A 21,636-nucleotide genomic window follows, 5' to 3' on the forward strand; every position below is an offset into this window, starting at 1 on the left:
CTTCTTCGATGGCGCTTTTACGCTGCTTGTCTACTGCATATTCTATGTTTTATATTTTTACTCCTTGGGAAGAACGTGCGAGTTTCTGTTTGGGGACCAGTGAGGTTTATTCCTTCTTCAGCTAAAGTGAGGTCAGCAAAAGCAGATTCATTAGCCAACGTGATTTTTTTTTTTCTCCTTCAAGGTATAGAGAAAATATCTGATTCATATTATTATTTTGAGCTTGAATGTTTCAGCCGTGTTCTTTAAAGGTGCTAAATTTGCTATTCGAGCATTACAACTGTTTGCTATGTGAAGATAAGGTGGAGTAATGTGTCAGCAGGTTGTTTGCACTGTTTGCACTGTTAGCTGTGGCTCAGCCGTCGCCATGTTGAGAGCCATTAAGAAGAATAGAAATGCTCCTAATCGCGTATATAGCACCTCTAATATGAACCACACAATCAAGAAAATGCACAAGGCCACCTGTGGAGATGCCAGAAGCCATTTTACACAACTCATGATTCAAAAAACATAATCTACAGTTGTTGGTACAGTTTCAGAGAGGTGTTGGTTCTGCTCTTTTTTGAGGTTTGTAGTTCTTTATGTTGAATTTGAATTTATCTTAAGTTGCTTCACAACCAAAAGATTTTCAACATTACATTCATTGCATTTGTTATAGTTATACTCTATTGCATTACAACAGACTGATTTGTTGTCTTCATTACAATTTAACATTTTTCAATGTGTGCCTTTCGTTCGTTGGCTCCCTTCCCCTTCAGTTGAGAAAGAATGCTTTGTGCTGTAATCAACATCGACATTGTAGACAATTGTCTCATTGATTCTTCGCTGCTGTTGGAAAATCCCGTCAACGACTGAACATACTCCCGACTCTCATTAATGAGGAGAAATGTTATGCAATGTCTTTTATAATATATATGGCAAGTTGTTGGGCTGTGCTGAACATTTGGTAGGAGATGCCACACGTCGGAGATCACAAATGCAAAAAGCTGTTCCTGTGGTTACGGTAACGGTCGGGCTAGGACACACTATGCGGGTTCATGTAGGGTCGGGCCTGATTCTTTGGGCCCGTTTCAACAAAACAACCTGCATCACTCTGTCTGCTGCTCCTCAGAAAACATACACTCGCTCCCTTTTGTTCAAATGACCAAGTACCATTTTTCCAGTATCACGACGGCTCTTGTACCTGATGAGAGACAGTGCAATTTCCCTCATGAGGGTTACAAACAGGGCCCTGGGACTCGCTTAATGAGCCTGAGGTCCACCTGTTCCGAACCATAGCCTATACCACTAATTTGCAGTCGAGGCTTGCAGCTCCGCCAGCCTGAAATAGCCTTGTGATGATGCCTAATCTCCACGGGGCCCTTTATTCCAGTCACACACGGCCATGTGGAGGCAAGTGATCAAATATTCTCTTGCATCAAAGTTGCATAATGAGGACGTGTTTTAAATACTGTTCCACAGTAGACCCGATCAGAGCGGACAGCTACATTAAAAGGAGAGCGTTATGCATTTCCGTAACCATCAGATATGCATTCCATATGCAGACTCTCTGGCCCTGTGCGATTTCCGTGGCCTCTTATTCCGTTCCGTGTTCTGATATGCACATTAATTCCCCATTGTTCACTTCTGTTTCATGATTATGCTGCCGGTGTTGGTGCAGAAATGTCCACATTGAATGAGTGACAGGGAGGAGGCAGAATTCATTCCCTTCTCATTCCCTCGCTCCGGTTTGATATGTTTTTTTCTCCAAAACCAGGGTGGCAGACACATGAGATGAAATGCCTCTTCATCCTTCCATTTGACTCTAGTTTCATCACGTCTAGTTAATCATCTTTTCTTTCATCACCTCTATTCTTTTCATCGCTTTAAATTAAATGAGAGTTGTCTGTGAGGAGACTGGTGTTTGGAATTTAAATGAATCGTCTGCAGCACCTCGGTGTCACCCTCCATATCGAGCGGCGAGGTATGACAGGAATCCTGATGTGTCATATTAGATTCCTCCCCATCTGTTCGTCTGAATTGACCGATGTCCTCGATATCATCAGACTGTTGGAAGTCACCTTACGTATCAATCGAGATTTCCACGGATTCAAATTTTTAGATAGTGACAAAAATAGGTTGGATTCATTGATTCGTTCTATTTCATGGCTGCGATTTGGGTGTCTGATGTGGTGCGTTTAAATTATTTTTTGTATTTGTAAGTAAAAACTAAAACAGTGTCAGGGCCTCACTATAGTAGAGCTTCATCCGCAAAATTCACCTTTTGTGGTGTTTACAATGAGCACTGGTCGGAAATGTTGTAGGAAATGACCATGGATTTGAGGTTGATGAAGACATTTTGTAGCATTAATATCATCCCAGTCCTTAGCTCATTGTTTTGGTTTCAGGGCCAATAACTTTACTGTTGTGGTTGACTCTCACCGCTCTCATTAGCAGCGATGGCTGCTTTCAACAAAAAAAAAACTGATAATAAATTATTGCAGGGTAATGATATTTCAATGTTGAATTTATAGTTTGTTTTGTGGCCACAAAGGGCCAGAAATATATATTAATGCAGCTTTAGGTACTACAAGTTCCCATCATAGACTGTTAATACAAAGTAGTCGCCATCTTCGCCGTCTTGGTTTTTTGAACCAGAACTGACCAGATTTGGACTAGATGGTGGATCTGGGGAACTGCGAGGTGTGGCAGAGCCAGGTACTGCTAGTAGCTGACTCTTATTGAGACCATAATTTACTAAATGAACATCATGTTGTATTGAAGAAGACTTGAAATTAGCGATTGAGACCATACACTGATGTTTACAATTTTTACTGAGGGAATAAGTCAAGTGAGAAGTAGGGTCATTTTCTCATAGACCTCTATACAATCCGACTACTTTTTGCAAACAGGTTGGAGTTGCCCCCGACTGGCTTTTACAAAGAATGCAAGTTTATGGCACTTCTGCATTGGCTTCCCTTTTCAGACCTGGAGGTTTCCCCTTGGTTACCTTAGATCAGGGGCCTTAAAAAAACGTTACCGCAGCAGGTAAAACACAACAGGTAAAACAAAGCATTAGAGTTTGTAAATATCCATAGAAGAAACTACGTAACATGTAGAAATAGAAGAAAGTTTGAAGTTGGTTATCCTGATTTGTCTGAAACCCATTTCACCATTGGATTCACGAGCAAGGAATAGTCTCAAGGAAAGCCTCAGTGAGGACATGAGGGAGAGAAAGGCTTTAGGCGAACGGCAGATCGGACAGATCTTGATGTAGCTTGAGACTTCATCGTAGCCCGGAGATGGGCAGGTACAGGCCCCATTCTTGTTTTTTCATGGTTGCATAAGGGTGTTGAAACTATTGCAAGCAACAACAGGGAGCGGAGTGTTGGAATAAGTTGACATTTTACAAACTGGATCATTTTGAGGTCAATCTGTGATTCTTTGTACCAAATCATAGCAAACTGTTTAACGGATGCATATTTGTGTCAGTCAGTAGTCACAGTTGTCACGGTGCCGAGTTGCAACAGAGAAACTTCCTCCAGTCTGCGGCTGATGAAATACAAGATGTCATTACACATGGATTACTGTGATTTTTCACTCTTTCTTCCATTCAGATTTGGAATCTCTGAGAAGGTCCATTCATTCTTATGGAACACAGTCGTCAATACACTGAACGTTTTTTTTTCACAAACTCTATCCTCTTGTGTAATGAATAATGGTGGCAAATTTCATTTGACACTACAGCAATTTCCCTCGACTCTAATTGTCCTTGGAAAGCAGCAATCATTGCGCGCTATAACAGAAACCGTTTGCCACTCATCAGACGGCATTAATAAGCTTTATTATGGTATGCTACAGCTCTCGCTCGTCTCTGTCAAGGACAATGAAGTAGTATTTTTAGAAAGTTTGCATGGATGAATTCAGTGAATGGGATGTCAAACAAAGTGAGCGAGGGAGGCATCTTTTTTGATTTTGGATCTGCAAAACAACCGAGGGAACACTACACATACATGAAGGATTTGAGTTGTGTTGTGAGTTGTGATTCTTTTCAGTGCGTCAGCCTGAGCCTCCAGCACATCCACCTCCTGTTTTTAGCCTTGCTGAATTCTTCGTTGATGCAAAATACCAGGAATGGTATTAAAACACGATAAAAGCTGCACAACTTGTATCACCTGCGCGTGACTTCTTGATTTAATCACAGAGACTTTTCTCTTCAAGCGTAATATTTGTCTCCAACCTTCTTGCAGTCATTAAACACCGTCCATGACACATGGCTGCAGGTGAGCTCCCCCGAGGAGCGCTCCCTTTAAGTCTAAAATAAGGGTACGTTTTGAATGTTTCCACAGGTGACGATAGGCTCAATCAGCACTGTGTCAACTCATATTGCAAGGGCTTGAACGTGACGGATGATCCTTTATATGTAAAAGTCTCACATTCTAGCTTTCAGTTCCTTGGTGATGCTCCTTTGCTTTTGTCGCTAGCTTACTTTGACAGATGTGCGTTTCTGATTGGTTTGCTCAGGAGCTGGAGCAGCAGTTCGAGAGGGAGCGCCTCTCGCTGGAGGAGCAGAAGACGACACTCAGGCAGCAGCTGGACGAGCTCAGCGAGGAGCTGAACTCCAAACTCACCGCAGCCAGCGAAGAGGTAGAACATCTGGAACCTTGCATTTTACCTGACTTATCGTGCTGTGAAATAACTTGAATGTTACAAACAATTGCATAAATTATTTCAAATCATTTATCATCTTCACACTGTGAAATACAGTAGTTTTACTATTGAAAAATATTATATTATGATTATTTTAAAATTAATTCAGAACTCGTCGTCCACGTTGCCTTAAAAATTGAGTTTCAAATTTTATCCTTGAGATCATGTGATCAGCTTCTAAATGGCGAGTTTGTTTTGTAAACATTTTTTGTCGTAAATTTCTCATTCACTGCTCTCTTAACTTCTTCTTGGTATTGTGACCTCCAAAAGTTAGGGAAACTGGAGTCTGAATCCTTAATAATGTGCGTGACTTGAATAATAAATAAATGATAAACAGTATTTACCATTTATATCATTTAGGAGAAGTAAACTGTATTTTCAAGTCATTTTACCAGCTGAAAAATGAGGCAGGGTCCCTTCAAAATGTGAAGCTCCCATCTTTCTTAAAGGACACATTGAAATGTTCCATGTGAAGAAATATACCATATAACCCCAAATGTAGCCCAAGAGTTATAGCTATTTAACTCTAGCTATTTCCTCAACCTAAATGGTTTTTAGCTTTCTGATTATAGTATTGATGACAGTTATCCCTTTCAACCACCAGCTCAAAGTGTCTAATTACTTAACACTGTTCAACTGCTCAACAAAATGTATTAAAATACATGTGGTGGCTGCTTAGTCATTCATTCATACTGTCTGTTGTTTATACTGAATTTCAGTGTATGTATCATTTGGTCAAAAGTTATTTAAAGGAGCAATATGTAACACCGACAATTATCGTTTAAAATGGTTACGGCAGTCTAAATTCTAAATATTAGAGAGAGTTGTGTCCTCCTGCACCGCCAAGAACTAACATAACCTGAAGGCTAGCTAGCTGACAATGGCTACATGGTTTCACAGAAATATCTACCTTGCAATATAAAGCAAGCAACATCACATTCATTGATTCAGTCAGAAAATTTAATAAACTTTTCTAAAATGGGTACATAGATAGATATTATAGATAATATAAATAGACATATTAGATAAGATCGATAAATAACTAGTGATTGAGTCAATTTAAAGTCAAACTTGGTCAAGGTGTGCCTGATAGCAGTTAGCATATATTAGCATGAAGGCATTAGCGAGCTCTAGTCGGGATCACTTCACCGGCCGTGTGTCTCAAATACTTGCAGCCTTGATAACCCAGCTGCACATGGACCACAGAGAGTTGTTCTTTATGTAGGCTAATCTCTAGAATCTAGTTTGAAAGCTTGCTTCCATGGCTGCAGCACGCTGTGTTTGCGTGCCAATTTGTTTTCATATCTGGCAACCCGGCCTTTCTGGCTAGACAGTACTTTAACTTAGCATTGATGACATATCATGGTCATTTTATGATTTGATACAGTAAATATATGACGTTGCATATATGCTCCTTTAATTGTGGTGCATATTTGTTGAAACACAAAGAGAGAAAATGTTTGTTGTTGGTCCCTGGTCTTTGAAAGCTTTGTTTTCCGGTGAGCAAACCCGCTGCCACTCCTTATTGCTGTTGTTTGTGCACTCTAAGTCAAGGTAAATTAAGATCTGATGAATTGCAAAACTATGTTGCCACGTTGGCAAAAAGTATATGGGCCTCGCTTACTTAAAAATCAGTAGTAGAAATAGTTATTGAATGCATTTTTGATGGCAATTCCACCTCGCTGAGCATAAAATGCTGATGTAGTTTCAAGGTTGCTGCCACACTGAGATACAGCCCGAAGCGCAACCGAGTAGAGGGTGTGAAAATAGTTCATTCTCTCTGTCCGTCTCTCGTCTCCCCGCAGGTGATCCGGCTGCAGGAGGGGGTGCAGCAGGGGGAGCAGGACATCGGGAAAGCTGAGGGACAGATCTCCACACTGAAGGAGGCGCAGGACAAACTGCTGGAGGAGCTGGACGCCACCAGGGCCCGACTGAGGGAGACCAGCAACCTGCTGACTGCACTGCAGGTCAGCACAAACGAACGCTGAAACAGTTGGTTTTTCTGTACTTATGAGGACTCTAATGTTGATTTGAGCTTACCCTTAAACCAGGTTTCAACTGTCAAACAGTCTTTTGGAGAAGTGAGGAGGAGACAAAGTTCTCACTTCCTAAAAATGTCCTCACAAGATGCAAAACTTACACTTGTCCAAAGATAGAAGGACAGGTACACACACACAGTATTTGGACTGATTCCATCCACAATATAAACTCAATATAACTCACACTGTGTCTTGTGTTTGTGGGGTTTTTCACAATGTAGTTTTACGCTTAATTGAATTAATTGATATTTAAAAAATATCATGATCTTTTATTCTAATAATTTATAACTTATTTAGTCTTTAAAATGTCAGAAAATGGTGAAAGTTCCCAGTGCTTGTTCAGTTTGACCAGCAGTACAAAACCCAAAATATTCAATTTTCATAACATTTTTATGAAACAGAGAAAAGCAACAAAACCTGATGTTTGTGCTGCTGTAATTAAACAATTGGCTTTTTTGTTTGATAAATTACATTTAATCAGTTATTAAATGTATTTGATTTATTTTTTGGTTTATCAACGCTTCAATTCATCTTCAAATCATTTCAGTCCTACAATGTAGATTTGGTGTTTGAGCAGAGTGGGTTTTTGAAGGACTTGTGACCTGTTTTTGGATTGACACTGCCAATAGCAACATTTTGTGTTGACTGTTCGCAGCATTACTCCAAAAGGCATTAACATTTTTTCACGCTTCAGAAAATCAAAAAAGTTTTCAAAGTTGCCTAAAGAACTGGATTCTTGTCATGACGGAAAGACCTCTGAGCAACGTTCAGACTACGCTGGCACACCAACCAAGGTCTATCTGTCTGTCTGTCTGTCTGAGTTTGACCGACTGTCTGTCTTTTTGTTTCACAGGGAGAGTTGGAGATCCAAAAGCGTCAGCATGAAGCCAAACTTATCACCACCAAAGAAGAAGAAAAACTTAAGATGGACAAGATGGCTCTGGAGCTGGAGCTCAAATGGACCGAAACACTCAGGTAGGTGTCTGTGTGTGTGTGTGTGTGTGTGTGTGTGTGTGTGTGTGTATCTGACAGCCTTTGTGTTGTCTTTTAACAAAGAGAGACCATGAAATTAAAAATGGATGGGAAAAGGAAGTCTCTCTTCCTCTATTTTCATTTTTCACATTTAATAGAACACACAAACACACACACCCACACACACACACACACACGCACGCACACACACGCACGCACACACACACACTAACAGGTCATCCGGCTCGCAACATTGACCGTGGCAGAGAATTATCCTTGAAGGGCTTTGCAGCTCCTCAAAGTCTCTGTTTACCTCCGCAGACCTTTTGAAATGTTATTGTTCGAAAACAAAGAATGAAATTGACTTTTTTTTTAGGTATGGTCTACTTTTCACACAGTGAAGTCTGCAGCCTCGAAATGACTCTATTAGAGTTAATCTCAGCATTAAATTGTCTCTTGATGGTGAAAGCCTTTTCACTTGAATTAAGATTCAGTCTTTTTCATGCTAAAGCGACTTGACTAAATAGTGCTAAAAGCCTGGATACTGTTTGATTTTATTTATAATATTGAAGAAGTGCCACAAACTTGTTGCTTTGAATCACAGGAGAATGAATGAGTGAACACACTTATATAACAGCTATTCATTTATTTTAGATAACTGGTGTAAATTTGGACGTGTATGTGACCACATCCATGGCTTAAACGGTTAAAAAAAAATCTGTACCAGTATTGGTTTGTGAAATTGAGAAAAAGAAGGAAGCATGCTTTTTTTTTTTATACAAACGGTGTCCCAGTTACCCCGGATAATCCACAGAACACACTGTCAACTGTTTTCATGAAGGCTATTTTTTGGAGTTGAAAGTAGTTCCAATGAATGCTGTTCACAGTGAGGTCTGTGGATTATACAGAGTAACTGGGACACTGTATCTGCAAAGAGAATTCGCTGTAGAATATTTTTAACCTCATTTTTAAAGTGTGATGAGCACCACAAACAAAATTGCAGTTGTGTTCATTTTTTGGGGGTAGAATGTCTCATGCATGGAAGGATCATGAGACAATTGACCCCTGGGCACAGACAGGTAAACTGTTTGTAGTAGTTTTGCTACTAATGCCTCATTTCCACTTCATGGTTCGACTCGACTCAACTCACTTTTGGTACCAGGTCCTTTTCTCTATGTTTTTGTTGTTGTGTAGGCAGGATTCTCAGCTGATCGCCATTTCAACGCCAAGTGAAACTGCCGTGATATCATCTTCGCTTTCATTATATGGCATAGTGCACGCATTTGTACAGCGTGGTTTTGTGGGCTGTCGGTGAATAAAAGAATTGCAGTCGCCATTGATGGTAGTTTGGCTTTGTCAAAATTGGTTTGTGCTGGATATCGCGTGTGTCGCTAGTCACGATTCTCTCCGACCAATGATTGGTTGCTGTGTTCTAACGCCACCTTCCAGTAGCTCGCTTAGAACGCCTAGTTGGGTAGAGCCGTTCTGTACCTTGCATTGGAAATGCAGCATAAGTGGCTGCTGCTAGTTGAAAACTTCACCTTAAAGTCAGTGTTTTGTTTACACTTTAAGAGAGAGGCTATCTCCTCCTGTTCAAAGCCTCCTGCCTCAGAAGATTTAAATAATTCATATGTATATTCATATACATATACATATATCTGTTGGAAACCATATGAAGTATTCTGGAAACAATCAAATGAAACCTGGGATGCTGGATTTATTGTTTGAAAGAAGAGCTACTATTTAAATTGGTTTACTAATTTCAATGTAGACATAGTCCAAGTATGGCCTATGCTGAACTGTATTATGCAAAAATATAATAATAACATAGAGCATATAATAGATAAAATAAGATGAGATATAACTTTATTATTTAGAGATTTAACTACATACAAATACAAATTTAATTCATACATGTTCATATCTTGATAATAATGATCTAATCACAAAATGTAAGGAAAAGCATAGAGGCCAATATATCATTATTGGATTTTTTTCAGTGGCTATGTGCTCTTGTTTATGGATCAGAAAATGTTATGAATTGGCTGCTTTCTCTCATGTTCTACCAACATTGTTTCTGTCGACTGTGTTGTGTTTTTATGTGTTGACATTGGCTTCATGACCCTCTCCTTTCCAAGTGAAAGGAGAGAAAAACACAACAAGAATATAGCACCAATAAGTGTCAAGTTTTATGTCATATTATGAAAGAACTGATGTACCAGGAAGCAGTTTAGGAACCTCGGGAATCATCACAACCTAAATCTGTCACTAGCCTCTCTCCAGACGGTTGTTTTCTTTTTATATAACTCCCCAGAAATATGAAGTTTTTTTTTTTTTTTTAACCCAAACACAAACTTCCTGCAACCAGGGACATACTTCACTAATCATGCAAATGTGGCTGATTTCACCTGCTGTATACTTAATACTTCTACCATTTCAAGCAGTAGGAAACGTCCAATATTTCAACAGGAAGCATCTTGAATTAAAAGTGACAAAGACCAAATGCAAAAGACATTGACAATGATGGTGTGACATTAATGACTAGCAATGGCTGCATCAAAGACAGATTAGGGAGTGCCTGTTCTAATTTTCTGTCTGCCGTTCTGACACACTGACTGTGGCCAATTCAAAGTTAAATCACTAATAAATCTCAGTCATAACAAAGCCTCTTTCCAGGTGTACCTGTGACTCTGCTGTAGTCACAGTTATTTATCCACTCCAGCTCCGATTCATCAGTGATGGAAACATGGCACCGGGTAGGACATGCACATTTTTCCCAATTTTCTGGTGCGATGCTATGCGACACGCATTGAAGTGAATATGTAATAATTAAAATCCACAGAGATATGGACAATTATTGTAATTGATTGTCGTGCAAAACATACAATTAATATACTCTCCTCAAAGCCACCAGACTTCAGTCAGAAAACAGCAATTTTACATCGCCGATCATTGAAACATGCTTCATTCAAGCAGAAGAAACAAAATAAAACTCATCAAAACCATCTTGGTAAGTCTTTACATTCTTCCAACAATCACCAACTCTGGTTTGGTCTAAATGAATCCTTAATTGGCCGAGTTAGATGTAAATAGGAACCGGACATTATATGCGCTCCTCATAGCTACAAGACTCCATTGACAGAAACATTCATTTTACCTCGTTGTAAAACCGCTTTTTGACCATTTTCTGGTGCGATGCTATATGACCCATCAGAGCCACCAGACTCATGTCAGAAAACAGCAATTTTATGTCGCTGATCATCGAAACATACTTTATTCAAACTTGACAGAAACAAAAATAAAACTCATCAAATGTATCTTTGTTCGTCACTGTTTCACTGTTCCAACAATCCCCAGCTCTGGTTTGAGAGTTTGAAAGAGAGACTGAATACGGTACGGATATAGAAAAGAAGCAACCAACGCAGCATATCCAGTGTTTACTAACCCTGTTTTCGGGTCTCCTGGCAATGCTAGATTTTAGCGGGTTTTCTGGGGTTTAAAAAAGTTGCATGTACGCGCTTGTATGTACGTTTCGTATAAAAAAGTGGTTTAAGAGTGGATCTAGAAAGCAGAGGTCCACATACTGTAGAAATAACAGTGTACCAGCGTACTCTTACAGATCACTCTTCCCCCTCCTCTCTGTCTCCTCTTCATTAGCTTTCACTCACCTTCCTTTGTCTTTCTGCGCACAGCTCTTAATTCTCTGGAGAACATCTATTCATTTGGTGGTTGGGGTGAGTACACTGTGGTAGGTGAGCCGTCTGAATTAAAGGAGGCTGGCTTTAATCCCCGTTTCACAGTGGAAACAGACGGTTTCTCTGTGATAGCATAATCATGGAAAGAGCTCTTCCGGATTACCAAATGAACAGAGGATGTTGAGCGGATCAGCAGACTAAGGCGGAGCCAGTACCATGCTAGTTTGTCCTGGTCATACAGAAGACCTCGTCGAGCGTGCTAGGGAATCTATTGCCTCTTCAGCCAGTCAGTCGCTGTGGACTTATAAACGTGTGCCATCCCTAGCGCGATGGATCTAGAGGTTTACCAGACTGAAATGTCTCAGCAATTGTTGGAGGGATTGCCGTGAAATTGTGTACAAACACTCATGATCCCCAGAGGATGAAACAACCCCGATGATCCAACCTTCTCAGTAGCACCACATGCAGAGAGCTGAGTTTGTACAAGAAGCCTCCAGCAATGTTGGGGAATATGTGTCTAAACTCTGTGGCTCTGCCTGTGATTAGACATTGACATTGACAAGGTAAATATCAGAAGGACGGCTAATATTTAATTGCCCGCATTATCATGTACAGTAGCTCTGGGAAAAGCTTTTATTGGAGCAATGTAACTTTGACATCAGATTAACAGTTGAACACAGGACATCTCTTTTTTAAAGTTGCACCACGTTGCTGCAATACATCATTTCCTGGTCATTCTTTCACACAGCCGCAATCAATATCTCCTGAGAATGGAGTTAATATGGAGGTTAACAACGGCAGTACAAGTCCTTGGTCTGAGTATGTTTCTTTGTTGAACTGATTTCCTTTGAAAACGTTCATATTCAAAAGATATTAGGAGAAATGTGGGCTTGAAGTTTCGTCATTGACCTTGGATACAGTCATTTTGAAAGAGAATTCTAAGCACAAGGTCCACTTACAGGAAATCTTCAGACACATTGAGAAAAATATTCACTGAAGAACATGAATGGAAATAAAATGACTTCTTGTGATAAAGCCCACTTGCAGCAGGCACTGACTGTAACTCCTCAAAATCATTTAATATTTTGGTAGAAAAGAGCAGGTCAGATGTACAGAGTTCTTTTTAAAGGATAGAAGTATTACAACAGGAAAGCTGTGTGTATTTACCCGTGAAAATGGTTTTTAAATCGCAGTTGTGGCCAAAGTGTGAAGCGGTCGGGATGAGAGTCAGTACCCCCAAGCGTAAGGTCATGGTTCTCTGCCACAGAACAAGTATCTCGGAGTCTTGTTCGAGCGTGAGGGTAAAATGCAACCTAAGATGGACAGGCGGTGCGGTGCGGCGTCAGCAGCGATGCAGGCCTTGTACCAGACCGTTGTGGTGAAGAAGGAGCTGAGCCAGAAGGCAAATCTCTCAATGTACCCGTCCATCTACGTTCCAACCCGTACCTATAGTTAAAAGCTTTGTATGGCGACATGAAAGAATGAGATCGCTGATACAAGCGGCCAAAATGAGCTTCCTTCGTCGGGTGGCTGGGCTCAACAGGAGGGATCTAGTCTGGTCTGGGAACACCTCAAGGTTCCCCAGGAAGACCTGGAAATCGATGCTGGGGAGGAGGACATCTGGAATAGCCTGCTTAGCCTGCTGCCTCTGCGACCCGGCCTCAGCTAAGAAATAATGGATGGATGGAGGGTTGGTATTGAATTTAGAGACATTTTTTGTTTTATTTGTTGAAATTCTTTTGGAGTTTGCAACACTGGGTTGGGCTTATTCAGTTGGATGGTTTTTAAAATACTCTTGCTGGTTTCTCCAATCAAGCTACCTACGAACGCTTCAGGTCTATATGCATAATCACACACACAAATACACACCTTAAATGAGCTGGTGTGCGCTATATCTCAGAGCACAGGTCGTAGAATCCAGCCAATTATCCCATTTCATCAGGATATATCTTCCATCTTTGAAAGTTTGTTCATCAAATCCTTCCATCCTTTACCTCTCTCCATCTGTCCTGATCTCTCTTCCTGCTGTACTATAGAACAACGCTTATTAGAAAGACCAGAGCTCTTTGAAGCCCAAGGCCAGTGTGTGTGTGTGTGTGTGTGTGTGTGTGTGTGTGTGTGTGTGTGTGTGTGTGTGCATGCATCAATGTCTGTGACTGCATGCTTTATACAGAACGAGGACACGAATGATGACACGTGCTGCATGATGAATGTGACCGTCTCAAATGTGACTGCACCACTGTGTATATGTGTGTGTAGGTGTGTGTGTAGGTGTGAGTGTGTTTGTGTGTTTGTGTGTGCATGTGAGAGAGCCCGCCTTCAGTTTGACACGTTCAGGCTCTCAAAGTGACTGAAAAAGCGCGTTTGCCTCGATACTTCATTTAACAGCTGCCATTTCAACTCCCACACAGTGATTATATGACAGCACACACACAGAGAGGCATGCAGAAAGCTGTTAGCAGCAGCGTTAAAGAGTGACGGTCGCTCAGCAGATGCAGTGATAAAGGACCATTTATTGTTCTCTTGAATTGAACGTGGAGCTCTCTGAAGCACCTTTACCGCCGTTGCAAAGTTCTGTTTGCAGTTTGTTTGAGTCTCTTTTTTCAGCAGATATTGTTGTTGTGCTTGTGAGCTGTGATAAAACCTCAAGTCTACTAAAACAAGAAGCAACAACATGAGTGCTAAAGGTGCCTAAAAGAAAGAAAGTTTGGGAGATGAGCTCGTTGACTCTAAATTGTAATTACTTCTTGCAACAAAGCATAACATAACATTTTAGATTGATTTCTTGTCTTCTAGGAAGCCAAGGCTTTCAATTCATGCCAACACAGCATAAACATCCTCTTGCAGAGGCTTGAAACGTACTCAAAATACATAATCCGCCAGGTCTTGCCATCATTTTATGGTAATTCATCCACGAGCAAAGAATAAGGACAGAAATTTGAGAAGCTTTCCAAAGTTTTCCAAAAGTCAAATTTGCAACTTAAAAAATGACTGTGCAGCAGAGTCCGTATCAAGCCCAGTTAGACGGACCATAAATGAATGCTGCACCAATACATATTTTTGTATTAATAATGGATCAGGGGACTGTGAGTAATGCAAAAAGAGTTGCACTTAGTGATAAGGCCACAGAGAATTATCAGCCGATTCTTTTGTTCACATTAGCTCTATCGTGTTTTACGGTCAATTTGTCATGGTTTTTGGTATTCATGGTCCGCAACTCCGTTGTTTTGGTTCACTGTTTAGCTTCATCTTTGGCCTCAGCAGGCAGCAGAAAAAAAGCTCTGATATACTCACTGAACACTACTTGCTGAGCACCAAATGGTAGACCGACACAGTTAGAGACTAGCTGGTGAACATAATGGAGCATTTAGTAGATAAAGAGTCAGATATTTACAAGCTGGTGGAAACTAAACCAATTCTTTAAAGGGGCAGTGTGTAGGATTTAGAGGCATCTAGCAGTGTGGCTGCAGATTGCAACAAACCCAATACCCCTCCGCTCACTGCACCAGTTTTGCACTCGGAGGCTCACGTTACCACAGTTTTGGGTTCAGTGTCTTGCCCAAGGACACGACATATGGACTGGAGGGGGCCGGGGATCCGCCGATCTTCCAATTGGAAGACGACCCGCTCTTCCTCTCTTTCACTGCTCTGTCTTTTACAGACACGTCACTCATGATTATTCAAGTGTAAAGGCGCTGACCAGCCTTTTTTGATGGTTTTGTTGCAGTTTTTGGTGAATCACTCTCGATCACAGCATTAGCCAAGTACCTGAAAAATAAATACATATATGTGTGTTTTCCTCTGTTATAGGCAGGAGTGTAAGAAGCTACGCGAGGAGCTGAGAGAGGACCACGAGGAGGACAAGGCCTCAGCGCTGAGTCAGCTGGCACAAAGCAAGGAGCAGGAAATGAGCAGCGCCAGGGAGAGCTGGCAGAGGAAAGTGGAGGACCTTTTGGAACAGGTACGACTACTGCTTTATGGGATCTGTGCGGTGCAGTATGTGCATGTGTGTTGTTGACCAGCCTCCCTCTAGGTCTTTCTCTGGAATGAAATTACACCATGATGAAGCTTTTTTTTGGGCTTTACAAAATTCTTAAAACAACAGACAATATAATGATAATGATTAGATAAATGATAACTAGTCCTGGATGTAACGGATAAGCAGTAGTGGAGGAAGATCTTTCACCAAGTAAAAATGAAAAAAAAAAAACACTTGTGTCCTAGGTAAAAGTAAAAGTAAAAGTACCGAAACTTAAAGTACTCATTATGCAGAATGGCCCATTTCAGATGAATGTATATTACATTATTGGATTATAAATTGTGATGCATTAAGGTGTACATCACTTTAATGTTGCAGCTGGTAACGGTTGAGCTTCATGTACTGCTAATTAGCTTCCAGTAATCTATAATAATACATCCTAATTCATAAGTTGATTTATATTTTGTAATATCAACCTTTAGTCCTCAAAGTAACTAATGTTATCAAATACATGTAGTGTAGTAAATAGCACAATATTTCCCTCGTAGTGATCTATTAAGCAGCATAAGATTTCGATACTTCGGAAAAGCACAATTCCCTCAAAATTGTACTTCAGTACAGTACTTGAGGTAATGTACATTCCACCACTGAGGATAGGTGGAGGTGCTGTCATTGACTGGTTGAAGATGTTTAATGCTCAACTTGGGCTGTGAATACCAGATGCCTCCAGCCTGTAGTCGAACGTGTAATTATCCCAGTACGGAGAAAATCAATAGGGAGTGAGGGAGAGGGTGAGAAAGGCGATCAGAGCAACCGCATCCCTTCAAAGCTCCTGTTGTCTCCTGCAAGGCCAGACTGACTTATATCTCCCTCGCACTGGTGGACAAACCCACTCACACCTTCATTATGTGATGCTGCTGTGAATTCACCGAAGCGGGCAGCTGCTGCTAATGACCGCCCGCTAATATTAATGAAGTGTGACTAAGCCCTCCTGTGGTCACCGGCGTACACACAGACACACGTTTCATGCATGCCGCGCTGCTGCCTGTCGCCGTGCTGTCCATCAGCACCCGTCCAGTGATTAATGTGTCCGCTTCACGCCTTGGCAATCAGCAGGACCATATTTATTTACTCTGATGTCAAATCAGAGAGGCGGTTAGCCTCTCGATAGATCTGCCCCGATGCTGTTTGGAAATCAAACGATGTTTTCTGAAGGCCTGTATTTTAACAGAATATTATCTCTGTGCCTGTGATGCCCTGATGCCTGGGCAGATATATCTTTTATTAAATATGTAAAAGATGCTTCACTGTGTGCAAATATCAGTGTCATTGTAATCTGCACTTTATGTGATGAGGTACAGGGGTGAATGTGTGCACAGGTAGCAGTACATTACGCACCTCTAGCTCTGATTTGAAAAGTTTTATCAGGTAGAGTCACAACACCTTCCTATGGGTCAACGACGAGTTAAAGCAGCACGAAGCAACACTTTTATACAAACACATTGTGGAATGTTAATGGTTTTCTTGTAAGGACAACCCCACAGAGAGTGATCACCTGACGCAGCCAAATGGCGGATCGGGTATCCGCAAACTCCAGCATGTCGTCTGCAGCGGGCTTTTGCTGCTGGATGCTGGACATGCTAACGCTACAACCGAACGCTCCTTCACTTCCTTTGAGTCAACAAAGGTGACGAGCGGTTCTCAAACAATGCTGCAAGCAGCACTTCCGGGGGGCAAATGGCCACGTCCCAAACGGGCCCTGCACTATTTTATTATACTTAATGAATGCTAATGCTGCATAATAGCTGCAAGTTGCGAGAATATGCACACAGCTCACTGACATGCTGATCGTGAACTTCAGGTGATAGTACGATATGTCAGTGTTGTGGCAACTCCACAAAAACAAAAAAAATCAATTCATAAAATAAGACATCCACTGAAAGAAACCATAGTTTTAGTTTCACGGTTTAGAAACCCTAACATGGTAATATAAGGGTCAGAATACAGCATATGTAACCACATTCTTGTGTTAATAAAGCTCTGCAACCCTTATGGCACAGTGTATGACTCATGTCTTAGTCATAATATCGTTTCCAAATTTAGGACGCAGCTATTGAGACTGAGCTGCATTTTCGGCTGCGAATCTCTGTGTGGTGTGCGCAGTAATCCCATGTGTGATGGTCCACAAGTCCATTCAAAAGATGATGAATTAATTTATTCCAGCTATGTTTCAAAGTGTTATTGAATGAATTATTCAGGGTCCAGCTGGTCTCACCTGTCAGTTTGCTCCAATGGGTTTAAACAGTCGGTAAAGCGGACATGGTTATCATCCCTGGGTAATTTTGCATTCTGCCAACAAGTGTTGCTTTTTCTAGACATGGGAGGGCATGTGGGAGCTTCACACAGCAGCTGTACGTCATAGGTCCTCCAAATAATGCATGTAGTCCTTTTGAGCTTAGTTATCAAATGAGCTTTTTCTGGCGTCACAGTCAAATACAGTGTTGCAAAAGTACATGGTTACTCTTTTTTATCTCCACATTGGCCCGAATACTCATTATCATAAGTCGTCGAGACAGACTCATTTGGTGAATCATGCTGCTTCCTCCCAACAACGAATTCTAGTGCTACATTCATTGCCCCACACCATTAGCCAGAGTTCATTATGTACTGCAGTGAACTGCAATTTATTCACAAAAAGTAAGAAACGTTATTGCTCGAGGCTTTAAAGAATTACAAACATCTGAATATGGCGATCTTTGTTTAAGCCTGATTGATTGCCAGCACTTCTCTGTTATTCTGCTGCTCCCTAGAGACGGCCTAAACCTCCTTAAAGTTCTCGCTCTCCCTGCACAATCCATTCGCTTTCCTTTTAATAAATATACTGAATACATGTATGGAGAGGTGTGCGAGCAGCGGCTTGTTAAGCCGCCCAAGAAAGGGTCTCCCTCCCAGTCTAACATTTAGTATTTTGTCTGTTCCTCTCCAGATCTCCCTGTTGAAGCAGAGTCTGGAGATGCAGCTGTCCCAGTCGCAGTCGTCGCTGCAGCAGCTGCAGCACCAGTTCAGCCAGGAGAGAGAGCACCTGAGGATGCAGCTGGACGAGCTGCAGACGGAGCACCAGAGGCGACAGCAGCGTCTGCAGGAGGTCCACTGCTGCTCCATGCAGGACATGGAGCACGCCAGGAAGAGGGACTTAAAGGTAGGAGGGGTCAAACCTGTCTCTCCATTTTGCGGTGGTGTCTGGTAAGAAGAGGAGCGACTACATGGATTGAATTCAAATAATACGCTCGTTGGTTATGTAATTGCCGAATTACTGGGGCGATAAGATGCTTGAAGGGTATCGGTAAATTTGGTTGGTAATTAGAGCCACTTTTATATTCCTATTTTTCCTATTTATTGACTCCAGATTTTTGGTTAGCGCTACCTAGGTCCCAGGACCCACTTTTTTTTTGACCGCCCAGTGTCACCTGCAGCGAAGTTAAAACTGCCCGCTCACGCAGAATCCCAATTCCAATGCTGTCCCCCAGCAGAGCGCCGCACACAAACTGCCCCAACACAACTCATAAGAAATAGCTTGCGGCTCTTGTTAAAACACATCCTTAAAGTACCGGTACTAATTAAACGGGGCATCGTACCGTTTTTAACGGCAGGGTCTTGCGATACCTTTCTAGTATCGTAGTACCATGCAGCACTTAGTGGGAAATTGTGGTGCGTAGCTCAGACTCAGAGCGGCAGCAGTGCCGTAGATAACCTAAGAACTAGGCATGGAGTCAGCACCATGGACAGCAACTGGATGCATACCTCAAACTCATTAATTCAGCACCATGGAGAGAGTTCTGATGTATAACTATTTATCCTGGAACTTACTCTATATTTAAAAACAACACCTCCCTTATCCTCTCAGTGTAGATAATTTACCTCAATATATCATTCTCAAATAAATGTTGATCTGATATAATGGCTGTAGAAATGTGAGGCCATGAAGCCAAACCTGCATTTTCAGAACACTGAAAAGTCAAACCAGTTAGCTCCTTAGTTTGTAAAGATATGAGCTCTTCAAAACCGGAGAATGATTAGAACCCATGAACTAAAAGCTGCGGCAGTTGGAGAAGCTCCTCAGGAGAATCCATCCATGACATTTTTAACCAAGAGAGCTTCGTCAGAGTCAAGGTTAGACTGAGTCATCGCCGTCATTACTCACTCTCACTGACAGCAGGCAGCTTCTCTATCAAGAAGCTTTGCTGACAGCTCTGTGTTTCGTCTTTGTAATGTCAAAATATGCACGCTCAAACCAACGTACGCACTCCTCAAGGTGCCAAGAATATGTTCTTCAACGCTAATCCTTCCATTTCACAGTCAAGGTCGATTTGGATGAGCTATACATTACAATCCCAAATCCCCTTTCCGACTTGGACGCCATAATTGTATTAATGCTTTTGGCAGAGTGGAGGTCAGGGAACGGCGACCTTATGATGTGTTTTTGGCAACTCCTTGAGTACAAATGTGTCTGAGGACGAGTGAGTGTGTGTGTGTCACCTCTGAGTCACACAGCACTTGTGAAATCAGCAGTCTTCATTATTTTCCCGTAAACCAAACTGACTGCTGTAACAAACATTCTCCGCCCTGTTATTCTCCTCTCCTCCTCCACTTGTTTTTTTTCTGATGCAAATACACAAAACAGCTGGTGCACACTCCCTCGATATATAACCACACTATTGACCACCTTTTCTGTCAAACACTCTTCTTTCTTATGTCACAGTCTCGGTTAATAAGCAGGGGAATAAAGTGTTAAATGCTTTACGGAGGGCTTTTATGGTTGGCGGGGTGTTTATATTTCAGTGCAGGGAGAGAAAACTCAATTATCCAGAGTGAAGGCATTAGATGGATGATTTATGTGTGTGTGTGTGTGTGTTTGTGTGTGTGTGTGTGTGTGTGTGTGTGTGTGTGTGTGTGTGTGTGTGTGTGTGTGTGTGTGTGTGTGTGTGTGCATGGGAGGTACGTTCAGATTGTCTTATCTGTTGTGTTATCTGTTTGCGCACGGTTACATCCAGGGAGTAATAAAGTTGTTGCAAATCCCCGCAACACAAACACATTCACAAAACCTAATTTAGCTCCCTGACTTCTTGCTACCAAAATGCTACAAATAGAAACTGTGAGTGTGCAGAGAGCAATTGGCAGCCTATTGATTTTCTCATCATCTTTTGTCTTCCTTATCTTCAGACTCTAGCTCACTTTCTTTTGCCTGCACACTGTCGAAGCGAGAATTGTTTTACTTACTCTACCAATCAATACACAAAATGCCCAGTTATTAGCAAGAATACACACATTAAAAAGAAATGCACGGTATGTGATGGTGAAGCCACTGGTTCAGTCACCTCTTTAGCGGCAGGGCTCCAGGGGATGTTGCGTTTGGTCCAGTCTGAAAAATATTTTAATACATCTAATACTTTGGCTTATGACGAAATACCTGCAAAACTAGTGACTTTCCCATCAGCCTCAGCTGTACTTTGTATTAAGTTCTAATTAGCAGATGTCAGCATGCTAACACGCAAAACGAAGGTAGAAAACAATATACTTGATAAAATATAGTGATACTGAAAGTATCAGCATGTTGAACATTTCTATTGTGTGCATAGCTTCACTTAGCCAATGTTAGCAGATTCACAGAGCCGCTAATTTGTCTGTAGACTATTTCTTTTGTTAAATCTGTGGTACATCTTTATGAGCTGACAAAACCTCAATAGTTATGCCAAAATTCTATAAATTGTCCATTAACATTGCTGAAATCTTGAGCATTACATGTCAAGCCAGAACTTAGCTATATATTCGTTTTTTACTTATTCAGAATTTTAAAGCACTTACAAATATATGTCACTAAAACTCCCACTCTGGAATCCAGCCAGTGTGCAGTCATTTCTCACGGCCAGATACCGAGAAGGTTATGTATGCCTTTATCTCTAGCAGCCTCCACTAGTATAAGGCTCTCTCATCTGCTCTGCCAAAGAAAGAATTGAGTAAACTGAGGATAATACAGCAGCTCGAGTGCTGACTAAGACCAGGAGAATAGAACATGTTACACCTGTTTCAAAGTCAATGTGTTGGCTGCAGGTTAGGTATTAAGATTCTGCTCTTCTGGGGCTTTAAATCACCTGAATACAAAGCAGATACACTTTTAAACTACAACCCTTTTAGACACCTCAGTTCCTCCAACTAGGTCTTTAAGTTGTCCTCGGGGTCAGGATTAAGACCTGTGTTGAAGCAA

The 21,636-nt window shown here is 41.4% G+C and overlaps 1 protein-coding gene across 2 annotated transcripts in view; it reads left to right on the forward strand.

Moving 5' to 3' along the window:
* The window catches only part of fam184ab (family with sequence similarity 184 member Ab), a 134,768-nt gene that overhangs the window by 74,650 nt on the left and 38,482 nt on the right, over positions 1 to 21,636 (forward strand). For both annotated transcript variants that reach the window (XM_068706930.1, XM_068706932.1), the window contains exons 10-14: positions 4,504 to 4,626; positions 6,495 to 6,656; positions 7,582 to 7,703; positions 15,206 to 15,356; positions 18,361 to 18,573. In XM_068706930.1, coding sequence (XP_068563031.1) covers positions 4,504 to 4,626; positions 6,495 to 6,656; positions 7,582 to 7,703; positions 15,206 to 15,356; positions 18,361 to 18,573 — 771 coding nt within the window. The remainder of the gene's footprint in view (positions 1 to 4,503; positions 4,627 to 6,494; positions 6,657 to 7,581; positions 7,704 to 15,205; positions 15,357 to 18,360; positions 18,574 to 21,636) is intronic.

The sequence above is a fragment of the Cebidichthys violaceus genome, unplaced genomic scaffold (genome assembly GCF_023349555.1).
Source record: "Cebidichthys violaceus isolate CVI_PGR_0920_01 unplaced genomic scaffold, fCebVio1.0.p SCAF_125, whole genome shotgun sequence".
NCBI lineage: Eukaryota > Metazoa > Chordata > Actinopteri > Perciformes > Stichaeidae > Cebidichthys > Cebidichthys violaceus.